Raw genomic sequence first — 12,639 nt, 5'->3', positions numbered from 1 at the left:
GATCTGTTACAACCGTTTCGTTAAGTTTCTTTTACCTTCATTGCTTGTTATACTTTCTACACGTTAGCTTTCTTTTCTACATGGAAGAAGAAGTTGCGCCAGCGGTTATTGTCGGCCGTGCATGCGTATTACACAGGTCCTCGCTCGGCCCTCGTGTTGTTCGAGTCCGCCATCTTGTAGCGACCTTGTTGCCCTTAGTAAAGTGTTTGTTGTTTGCTATTTTCTTGTCGTCTGTCTTTATTACTGGCGCGGGCATTTACACCCTTGGACGAGAATTGAATTGCCCATGCCCTTTATTTAAGCGCTCGCTCATGTGACGCCATGTATCGCGTGCGAGAAAGCAAGAGAAAATTAGAACTCTTTTACCGGTTGTTTATCGAGGCTTTTTATCATATTTTTTTGGGCCTAGGCTTAAACACGTGTTTGAACAGAGTTTTAAACTATTGCTTCGTCCACCGAAGTGATTTAACGCCTTTCAAGTGCTGAAGTGGTTTTCGTTTCTTTTAGGGTCACTTGCGCCATTTTTGCACGCGCGATTAATGCTGACGTCTGGCAGGCAATCATAGCGCGCGCTACTAAGTTTCCGAAAAACTGTAGTAAGCCACCTTAACCGGCTTCCGAACAACCCGGCCTCATTTACAACAAGTTAACCTCTAATAAGCCTGTGATCCGATAGAAAACCAGCACCTGGTCAAAAAAACACGTGACCTCGATGAGCTCTGAACTTGAGCCCGCAATATGGTCACGTGATATTGGTCAGCAGATACCTTGTTATGACTGGTGTCAATTGACCATAACATGGATGTCCAATATCAAAGAAGGAGGCTATAGATCAAGGGTGCATGTCTCTGTCAACCTTTTAGCTGCAGTATGGTCACCATATTGCGCCACTCCATCGTCGCCGTCGCGCGTCATCGTCCGTACGCGCCCACGAGCAATACCGCTAGCCATGATAACCATGAGAAAATCAATTCATTGGTTTCCTTTTCTTTCCTATAGGGTATGATTATGGGTATGGGGCTCGGCTTGGCGGCCCTTAAGGTAGCTACGATATCGTCACGCAATCTTTGGGTCGGGTCCGTCATCGGGTCCTGGGCCCAGTGGGGGTGGAACTCCCATATAAAAAGAACGGGGATGATCGTCGGGAATTTTGACGAGAACCCCTGAGAGGTACCAAGATCCAGTTTTGTGGCGATGGGCTTGAAAGTTTTTTCACCTCTAAGAGGTACCAATTCTAAAACAGCACAGTTACCTCCTGTGATATTTTTTTTTCGGGTCAAAAATGTAAAAGGTATCGCAAAAGCTCATGCTATGGCCTTTTTTACGCTGAACACCTGAGCACGCATGCTTCTCGCCCCCAGGAGTTCGCGCAGCCTGTTATCGTTATCGTTATCGTTATCGTTGTTATTGTTATTGTTATTATTATTATTGTATTTTTGTTACGTTGTGACACTTTAATCATTTCAATTCTCAGTTCTTGTCAATTTTATTCATTTCTGTAAACTACATTCTGCTTCCTTTTTAACGACTTTATTACAATGGTTTTATATTATTATAATTATTGTTATTGTTGTTATTATTATAATTATTATTATTATAATTATTGTTATTATCATTATTATAAAAGAAAAAATAAACGCTAAAATATGACGTTTCGGCGTCATCTCGTCGCCATTGTATCAAATGCAGATTAATGCATAGATCTGAACTGAGCGACTGCATTTGATAATGGTGACAAGATAACCGAAGCGTCATGTCACTTTCACTGTCACTGTTACTGTTACTGTCACTGTCACTGTTACTGTTACTGTCACTGTCACTGTCAATGTCACTGCCACTGTCACTGTCAATGTCAATGTCATTGTCATCGTCATTGTCATTGTCATCGTCATTGTCATTGTCATTGTCATTGTCATCGTCATTATCATTGTCATCGTCATTGTCATTGTCATTGTCATTTTCATAGTCATTGTCACTGTCATCGTCATCGTCATGATCATCGTCATCACCATCGTCATCGTCATTGTCATTGTCATTGCCATCGTCATTATCATTGTCATTGTCATTGTCATCGTCATTATCATAGTCATTGTCATGGTCATCGTCACCGTCATCGTCATCGTTATGATCATTGTCATTGTCATTGTCATTTTCATAGTCATTGTCATGGTCATCGTCACCGTCATCGTCATCGTTATGATCATTGTCATTGTCATTGTCATTGTCATCGTCATCGTCATCGTCACCGGCGTCGTCAGCGTCATCGTCATTGTTATTGTCATTGTGTATATATTTTTTGCATTACAGTAATTGTTGAATTGAGGCTCTAATTTAGGAAACCAGAAACTGCAAGGGACCGCATACCATAAACGCTGCCAACGTAGGATCTACAAGAGATCTGATCAGCCAAAAAAATGTATGAAGACAAACAATTGCTGGTTTTCAGTGTCACGCAATTCAAAATAGATCAAAATAAAAATTAAAACCGGTCAATAGATAAAGTCCAGAATCTGGGTAATGAAAGAAGGTAAATATGCAAAGACTCTCGCCAAAATTCTGGTCACAGCAATTCTTCTTATGCGAGATATGCGGGGAAATGTTTTACCCAAATTTACAGAGATTTGTATGGAGACGCCATGCTGGTGCCCATCCGTATGAGCACCAACATGGCGGCCGGAAACCAACAGAAACATCTGACACTGAGTTTTACTACAAAAGCGTGAATTTATCCCTCGAGGAACTCTAAAACATTAAAATAATACTTTTTCTAAGACATGAACTGTTCAGATAGCCAAGTTCCCCGAAATAAGTCACTTTTTTCACCATCATGACAGCTCTGTAAATGCCGCGTTACGCAAAAGCTTAGAAATTTAAGCGTAGTGTAACACAAAACCAAGAACCCATTCGGAGAGAAAATTTGTATGAATATTAGTTTTCAGCTGCTCTTATACATCATTTAAGTAAAATCTCAGGAAGATCAATAGTTTTGTAGTTCAAATTTTCGTGACGTCATGTGAAAACCAGCTATAGACTGCAAGGCTGATACTACGTGAAAAACGTTTCGAGACACCAACATGACAAGAACCGATAACATAAATTGCACATAAATTGCAAAATGAGCCGTTCACTATATCAAGTTGGCATGGTACTGGCCATGCGGTTGAATGTTTAAATGTTTAGGCTGGCCTTGTCCAGCCACATTTATTCTTTTGCTTTTCGAGACACCAATCTTGACACTTTGTGTCCTAGCGCCCCGAAACACGTGATGTGGCAACGCGTGTTTCGGGGCGTAAGTGAGTTCAAAGTACGGAACTTGATATAGTGAACGGGCCATTTTGCAATTTATGTGCGTTGGCTGTTGGGCTTGCGTTACATATCTTCGCTACACAGTACTGACGAGCCCCAAGAAGGGCGAAACAGCTGTCCACTGTTGCGATCCTACTTTATCGGTTCTTGTCATGCTGGTGTCTCGAAACGTTTTTCACGTAGTATCAGCCTTGCAGTCTATTGTTTGTCTTCTAATTTAGGGGCTCTTGCTTCAGTTTTTTGCAACACAGATCAGACGGACGCTGCTATGTTGTTGTCATCAATCTTAGGTCTGATTTTCAGGAAGTAAATCTGACTCAGGTGAAAAGAGTGCTGGAGTCTCTAGATGCAAATGAAGCTACCGGCCATGACGGTATCTCCGCCAAAATCCTGAGGGCCGGAGCTGAGGAAACATCTCTATCACTCTCTACAATTCGTCAATGGGTCAATGGCCATGTGACTGGAGAAAAGGGGACTGGACACCTGTCTATAAAAAAAGAGGACAAGAACGCCAAGGAGAATTACAGACCTGCCAAGAATTATTTTACTTCAGTTAATGAAATTCATGCCTATAATACGAGACTTGCCTCCAGACAATCCTATTCATTGCCCAAAACCAGAACTAATTTCGGAATCTTCAACATTAGATATCAGGGACCTAAAATTTGGAATTCTCTTGATGAGTCTGACGAAAAATTACTTGATTTTCAACTAAAGAAGAAATTAAAAATACGCTTTATTGATTCATATTAAATATTACAATTATTTTAATTAATTCATAAGGATATATTCTGTTCCGCTGTAAGTTTCCATTCTGTTTGTATCTTTATATTTGTGTGTGTGTGTGTGTGTGTGTGTGTGTGTGTGTGTGTGTGTGTGTGTGTGTAAGTGTGTTACCGACCGATAACTGTATAAATAATCTATGTAACTTAATGTCTGCCCATTCTTTTTAGTCCTTATGGTTATTTTAGGCAGGCAGTACTCTATACTAATTTAATGTTTATTGTAGTTATTTTACAAATTGTGAGTACAAATAAATGGTTGTTGTTGTTGTTGTTGTTGCTGTCATGTGTAAACAAAGTGTTCGAGCGCTTACTGGGAAATCAGGTGACAACAAAGTACGATGATCGCCTTACGGCTTACCGAAAGCACAATAGTTTTGAAACAGAATTGATCAGTTACTACTATGTTCACTATTGTGGAACATCTTTCAGAATGATCTTTCATACAACGTAGATTCTGCCTTATCAATGTAGGTGGATGATCATCAAATCTATGAGAAAGGGCAAAACATGTGCACTGGACTTGCGAAACTTCAGAGGAGTGCCACCCTAGCGACCAATTGGTATGATTCGAACCTCCTTCAGGGTAACCTGAAGAAATATCAAACGATGAGCATTCGGAATAAAAGTGTGACCTGTGGAGACAAAATGTGTCTAACTGTTAACGGCAGGGATAAAATGGAATCAAAAAATTTGAAGCTCCTTGGCGTAACGATAGATTGCGATCTTAATTTTAAGGTGCATATTAGTAATGTCTGTAAGAAAGCTAGCCAGAGAATTGGAGTGATCATGAGGTTGAGGCATCTTATACCAACTGAGGCCAAATTACACCTCTACAAAGCAGCTATTCTCCCTCATCTGCCATATTGCCACCTAGTGTGGCATTTTTGCAGAGCCTCGGACACTCGTAGATTAGAGAGAGTACAGGTGCGAGGACTGCCTGCTGTTTTTAGAGATAGGTTGTCTAGCTACCAGCAGCTGTTAGAGAAAGCCAATCTACCAACATTGTATAATACGAGACCACAAGACATTTATATTTTAATATATAAAGTTAAACATAATTTGTACCCGCGGACTATTTGTAACATGTTTTATACTAATAGCCACACTTATAGTTTACGGCAGAGAGATTTTTATTTACCTAGATTTAACACTGTTGCGTCTGGAAAACATTCAATTCGATATCTAGGCCCAAGGCTATGTAGCAAACTAACAAAAAAGAAAGATCAGCGATAAATCTCGAGCAGTTTAAGACCCACGTACGGAGGCTAGACCTAGGCAACATCCTAGATGGATGTAGTGGCAGCCATCTTTGTAACTCATAATTTTTATTTCTCTTATAGGACTTTTCTGTATATTATTTTTAGACAGTTCTAGTTAGGTGTCCCCTATTAGCAGTGTGGATTCTCCGCTGCTAGATATAATTGACACGGTAATTAATCAGTAACTTATTATTATTATTATTATTATTATTATTATTATTATTATTATTATTACTCTTATTATTGGGAGGGCTGTGGTTTCATCATCGTCATTCTTATGTTCCTTAATTTGTTCTTAGTGATATGATCCTAGTTGTTAAAATGTATTTCGCTTTCCAACTTCAACGCGAGCTTTGCTTCTTTCGTGATTGTAGGGCTTCAGCCACAGAGGTGTGGCTTGTGGCGGATTTTTGTCGCCCACTTTTAATCAGTAACTCAATAACTTTTTACATAATTCACTGTGTTGTGATTCTGTTACATTTGATTTTATTAAACCTGCCACAGTCGTGGCCAGATTAATCCAACACAGGTGTTTGTTCTAATGGCGGAGCTCCGGCGGCCACCAAGGGCCACGAAGCGGAGCCCCATACTCATATAGAAAAGAAAAAGAAACGCATGAGTTGATTTTCTCATGATTATCATGGCTAGCGGTATTGCTCGTAAGCGCGTACGTACGACGTCGACGGCGACGGAGTCGCGCAACTAATAAGTTGACAGAGACATGCAGCCTTGGTTTACTGTGTACTTCTTTAATTTGATATTGGACATCCATGTTATAATCAATTGACACCTGTCAAAACAAAGTATCCACTGATCAGTATCACGTGACCATATCGCGAACACAAGTTTAAAGCTCATCGAGGTCACGTGTTTTTTGAAGTTGACCGCTGGCCAAATGCTGGTTTTCGATTGGATTGCGGGCTCATGTCAGGTTCTCTTAAAACAGGACCAGATTGTTTTGAAGCCGGTTAACGCTAACCCAGGATTAAAAGTTAACCGAATTATAAGTTTTCTTCTATACAAATGTTTTTTGTTGCTTTGTTTTGTGTATATGGTGATTGTTAAAACTCAAAATAGAAGGCAAAACAATATACAGAAAACCTCACCGCAAAGTTACAAAACTCAAATCAAAATTCTACCTTTTCCTGGATTAGCTTAATCGGGCTCCGAACAACCCGGCCCAGGAGCCATGCTTTTAGGCTGGCCTAAATCTATATATTAATCTCGCATGATCGGCAAGTAACCAAGAAAGCGGAGCTCGCGTTAAGAGTTGGCCTTATTTTGGTAAAGCACATGTTTTGATATAAATATTCTTTGCATTACACATACCATTTATGTCGGAATCGTGCCAAAAATGTTCTGGTGCGTAAATGGGCCTTAATAAACCGATATGCTGACTGAGTTGAAATAAAAACGATAGACGCACTGCAGAAACAAGACCGCATCAGACAACATACATAGCCGACAATTCTACTAACCTTACATGTATGATTGAATGTAAGAAATGTAAGAAATAATGATAGGTGAGACCGCTCCGAGAACTCTTTGCAGAACACAGCCAAACAAATAGCAATCCACGTCACACCCCCGAGGTGGGAGTACTCCCAGAAAGGTTGCCTGTGGATGAGCGGCCCACTTCCTAAAACCCTTACCCTATTAATGACTAAATTCTGCGATTTTTGCTACCCTATTTATGACTTGGCCAAAACTTCGATACCCTGTTTATGACCGTTTCGGCTAGCACAGTTGCCCCAAACGCAAGTTATGAAGGTATTTTGTTGACGGTCTTATTTATATTGATGAAAAAGTAGCTTCTTCCAAGAAAAATACCCAATTCAAGACTACAGTGCTAAAACCATACCCTATTTAGGACCAAAATGGCCAAAATCGATACCCTATTTATGACCAAAACGGATGTAAAACCTCAGCCTCTAGGGCCGTACATACCTATATAGCCCATATAAGGGAGTACCTACCCCCCGGGTTCACACCACACATTACAACTTGCCATCCACTCTCTTTGTGACATGGAGCTTATTCCTCCTGAATCATAACCAACAGCCATCGACCGCCAATGCTTTCCTTCGTAAGGCACGAGAGACCTACTTGATACACAGAGGAAAAACTGCGGGGTTTTTTCCAGACGGTATTAGCCGACGCAATAAACGGTGATTTTCATCTTTATTTCATTTTACCAATGTGTATTTATCTATGGACCTATAACTGTACATCACATTTGATAACATAGGAACCGAATCATATTATACCTTCGCTTTGAGGACTAGACGTCATAGGGTTTGCGAAAATCCATGTAAGCAGTCTATGTAAGCAGTCTCAAAGGGTTGATTGGTAACCCTGTTCATTTTCCTCTGTGTAAGACAGAATCTGGAAACATTTTGCTTTATCCCCGTCAAAACAAACCACAAGTTTTTTTCCGTCCCTTGACAATGCGATTTCAACCGGGGGTGCGGCTGTTTTAATGGTCCTCACCAATGTACCATCTTTGCTATACACGTGAACAGCATAGCTGTCGCAGTCACACACCAAAATGCGTCCATTTTCACAATCAACGTCAATCCCAGCTAGATCTTCAAGCATTCCCTCTCCAATTTCTCGACGAAATTCTCCTTCCTGGCTGAAAACCTTCACACTCTTACTGTCAGCATCAGGGACAAAGAATTCCCCATCAAGGGAAACTGCCTTTTTGGGGGACGACAACTTTCCTTCTCCAAACACAGATTCTAATTTTCCGTTTACGTTGTAAATGAGAACACAAGCATCGGTTTCTGAAGCGAGCTCTTGATATCTCGGGCTTGATGTAACAAGAAAGCGTCCGGTTGAATCGTGAGACAAAAAAGTGAATTTCACTTTCGGCCTTGGAATTGTCGGAAACTTCTTCTTTAAGTTTCCACAGCGATCATAATGTAACAGAGAATTATTTTCTCTATTTAATACCACAATTTCATCGTTTGGCGAATACGTGATGTCCCAGAAGTCCCCAAATATGAACAGAAATTGGCTCAGATGATTTCCTTCGCGATCAAAAATATGTACGCGTTTATTTTCGGCATCTAAGGCCGCTATATCGCCACTTTTCTTCGACACCGTCACTGCAAACGGGAAAAAATTAGGAACATTGATTTTACATCCGTCGATATGTTTTATGACTTTTTCATTGCTGAGGCTTTCGTTAAGGCCAGCTAGTAAATGTTTATCGTTATCGAGATCTTTTTTAACGCTCACAACTCCAACAATACTCTCCACTGATTTTTGAGAAAATTCACATCTTGCAAAATTTAGTTCAAACTTGCGAAAGCACTTTCGTCTTGCTGAAAGAATTTGAACGCCAGCAACTTTAGCAAGCTCCTCTAAATGCTGCACTTGCCTCATGCAAGCACTTTTAATTCCACTTTTCTTCTTTTCAACGCTTTCAACACAATGGGAAGTCTTTGCAAGCAGATTATTTAACTTCTCCTTTTGTTTGTTGAAGGTAGTTTCGGGGTAATTGTTATTCATGTATTGATCAACTTCAACAAGCAATATCTCCTCTTGATCGCGAACCATCTTGACAGCTTCATCTGCTGCGTTGTGTATTTCTTGTTTTAGGCTCTCTGCCTGTTTCTTTATCGAATTTCGACGTGCATCCATTTCCTGAATGGCGTGTTTTAATCCCTCAAGATTTTCTTTACTTCTTTTCAGCGCCTCCTTGATGAATTCATTGTCTTTGGTATTTCTGGAAGGATTTTTTTCAATCAGTCGTGCTAGTAAATGGTTCTTTGGAAACGCCGATACACCAGCACTTGGAATGAACGACTCGACGCGGCAAACCGGACATTCGATACTGCTTAGCGTTGTCTTACTCGTCATCTCTTCTAAACATTCCTGACACACGTTATGAGCACAATTTGGTAAACATTTTGGCTCTTGAAACTCCTCCAAACAAACAGGACAGCTAACTTCGTGTTCTACAGCGGCCACGACTTCGTATAGCTTGGAAGCCATCTTCAGTTTCACTTCTACACCTGGTGAGGTGAAGCTTTCTGGTTTAGACACTCGCTATTATACCCTGACACTGGCCTCGGAAAAACTGCACCTGTTGGCTTGAAATGATTCTTCGTTTTTTTATTATTTAGCTGCGTCTGACGCGAACATTTGACATTTGCATGAATATCGCGGTTTTCCTATTATCTGCCAGACAAGGAGAGGTGCGTTAATAGTCAGTGTAAGTTGCCACCTTGTGTGGCGTACTCAACTGAATCACACCAGCATGTACAACATGCTGCTATTTCACTACACCCGGTTGATGAATATTCCTTGGTGTGGCGGTTTGCAACGCGTGTGATTAACGCTCTATGGATAATAATGACACCTTTTAAGGTATTATTTATTGCCTTATTTCAATGAATTAGTGATGTAGAGCTACCGACAGAATCAGTCGAGGATTTCTGATTTCGCAAATGTTATTTTGTCAAAAGATTGTCTCCTTACTGACCAAGAGGAATTGCAAACACTAAAAAAAAAAAACGCTCAATGGTAGTTGTATGTTATTGTCAAGTTCAAATGGTTGAAACAAACAGTTACTATTTTGAATGGCGGTGGTTTTGTGGTTTCCCTTCAAATGTTTTGGTAGCTGAGTCGGAGTGTGAGTCAGCCTGGGGTTTTCGAGATATCATAACAGAAAACAAACAGGGATAAAACCTGAATAGAAATTGAAAAGGCGTTTTACTAAAGCTAATATGTTTGAATTTGGCCCAATAATCACAGAGGACAAAAGGAATTAAGTCAGTTAAGCGCGTCAACATGTTTGAATGATTTTCATGGAATACTTACAGGTGGCTATATTAATAATATATTTTAGAAAACTCTGTAAGAAAGCGCGTGCTAAAAGCCGAGCGAGAAACCTGAATTATTCGAAATACACATTTTTCTTAATTTTTCTTTTCTTTATATTCAATATGCATCCTTATAGAATGATTTAGTTTGAAACAGATCTCAGGAAAAAAGTTTGAAATTTTCTTTTACTTAGTTCACTTTCGTGTCATGATTATTATTTATTTATGTGTCTGTTAGCTGCAAACATCAGCCTTGGCCATGGGAGGAGGTGGATCCCCTCCGGGAAGGGAAAGAGGAGCAAACCCATCAGGAGTGGGGAGAAGATTTGACCTGTCAAAGAGGTCCGTATGGGGAAAAACTGTGACCGAGGTCTTGAAAACGATGCCCTCGGCCTGCGACCTCAGGCAGCATTTTCAAGCCCGAGGTTACAGTTTTTCCCTATACGGACCGACCCTAAGCCGGACAATAACATGTTTATCTTTTTTTGCGGTAAATTGGCTTACAAGTGGGTTTGTTTACGCAACTTAGCTTACGCACCGTCTACAAACCATTCGTAAAAAAATCTAACGAGCGAGACAAAGAAAGATGTATTAAAGAACAGATTTCTTTCGAACTACTTTATGCTAGTTGCATTTAGTTCACCAGCTAAGTTCTCCAAAAAGTGTTTTGCCGGTGTGAAATTTCGTGCAAAGTTTGAAGTTGTACTACTAAAACAATTTCTGTCAGTTGTTACCAATCACTCGAAATCAGACTTTTCTACCGTAAATTGAGTAGCAGATAGCGAGGAAATCCGTTTAGTGTATTCCACGGAAATTCTCTCAAATTCAGCAATGATCAGAGAGGTAAACTGGACTGAAATTGACTCATTCTTTGTTACTTAAAATTGTACAGAGAGAGAGACACATAGGATTACATATGGGTTATTGACCAAGTGTGAGGTCAAGATGGCTGGATATTGCTCGACGGATTCCGCCCCCTGTGGCGGTCCGGATGAGAAAATTCCGCCCGCTCATGAGCTGAGAGAAAGATGTATGGGTTATTGACCAAGCTTGTTCGGTCAAGATGGCTGGATATTGGCCAAGTTCTTTTTTTTGCGTGTTAATAGACCGAGACGGAGTCGAGGTCCATAAACCCGCAAAAAAAGAACGAGGGCAATATCCAGCCATCTTGACCGAACAAGCTTGGTCAATAAAGGATTTATTATATGGCTTTCGGGGAAAGTTTTCTTGCGGAGCGCGGCGGATAGTCCCGAGCGGGCAAGATAGCTCCATCTTGCCCGCTCGGGTAGCCAATCACAGCGCAGGATTTGATTCATCTTGCCCGCTCACGGAGCTAGCCATATAGTAAAATGCAGTCTTACGGGTTAACTGACCACATGCGTCTTGCGTCAGAAGATGTTAAATTTTGAGTTAATGTTACATTTTGCGACAAAGGTTGTTAGATTTCGCATTCGTTGTTATATTTTGCGGCGTAGCGTAGTTTAAATATTCTTCGCTTTCGAATGGCAGCGATTTCCAGTCACACGGAAACGATCGGGGTTGCGTTTTGTAATCAATATACAGCTAGCCCTACTGTGCAACAGTTACTTGACATTCAAAGGAAGTAATGTCGACAAGCAAAGAAAACCAGCAATTCAACCAAAAATCCCTCTGAGTAGTTGACAGAAACTTTGATTTACACAGAAATAAACTGATGAGAAAACAATCCAGATCAAAAGCTCGCTTCAAGAAAACCCTCTCAGAGACGGTAAGGTAAACCTAAGGTAGGCGAGCATCAACACTATACATTAATTGCTACACCAACTCAAATACGTTTTCCGATTGGAAGAGACCGTCGTGGGTCAAACTAAGGCTGCGTTCCTTTGGGGTGATCTGGATCAGGATCAGTGATCCAAGATCACTTGGACCATGGTACCAGCGTGGCTTCACTGGTTCCTTTGATCAGACCATGACCTCAGTGATCTTGGATCACTGATCCTGATCCGGATCACCTCAAGGGAACGCAGCCTAGCTCTCTAGGGCGAACACAACTCACTAACTCCCTAGCGAAACAACAACGTGAACTTTCGACTCGCACGTGTTCAGGTCCTAAGAGTGCCAGCATCATAATTTTGTGAATACTTGGGAGATTTTTATGAATTTTTTTCCACGAAAATTCTCGTGTAGAAATTTCTTCATTGAAGTAAAAAATTTGTGACCCCACCCTATCTAAGACATGGTTTACCAGCCCGACAAGTTTACAGTTTCGTTTTTGAGATGTAAATGGAATGCAAGACTTGTTTCACATCAAGTTATGCACTAACTTGCTGTTCGCCTTAGGGGTAAAAAGAGTTAAAACCGCGGCAAATTTGTTGTGCCAGCTGGCGTCAAGCAAATAATTTTTTCGCAGTTTTTTTTTTCCCTTTTTTGAGTAGGGAAGTATAACAAAACACTTAATGACTAGCCCCACGGGAAACG

General features: G+C 40.6%; 1 protein-coding gene across 1 annotated transcript; it reads right to left on the bottom strand.

Moving 5' to 3' along the window:
* Positions 1-7,514: 7,514 nt before the first annotated feature.
* LOC110054404 (uncharacterized) lies at positions 7,515-9,868 on the bottom strand. Its single transcript, XM_020760795.2, has one exon. It carries the CDS (start codon positions 9,350-9,352, stop codon positions 7,685-7,687), a length of 1,668 nt encoding a protein of 555 aa, XP_020616454.1. The 5' UTR covers positions 9,353-9,868; the 3' UTR covers positions 7,515-7,684.
* Positions 9,869-12,639: the final 2,771 nt, after the last annotated feature.

The sequence above is a fragment of the Orbicella faveolata genome, unplaced genomic scaffold, assembly GCF_042242905.1.
Source record: "Orbicella faveolata isolate gen_17 unplaced genomic scaffold, um_ofav_v1 contig_13, whole genome shotgun sequence".
Lineage (NCBI taxonomy): Eukaryota > Metazoa > Cnidaria > Anthozoa > Scleractinia > Merulinidae > Orbicella > Orbicella faveolata.
Note: the sequence above shows the minus strand (reverse complement) of the source record. Positions and strands in the feature narration are given on the sequence as shown.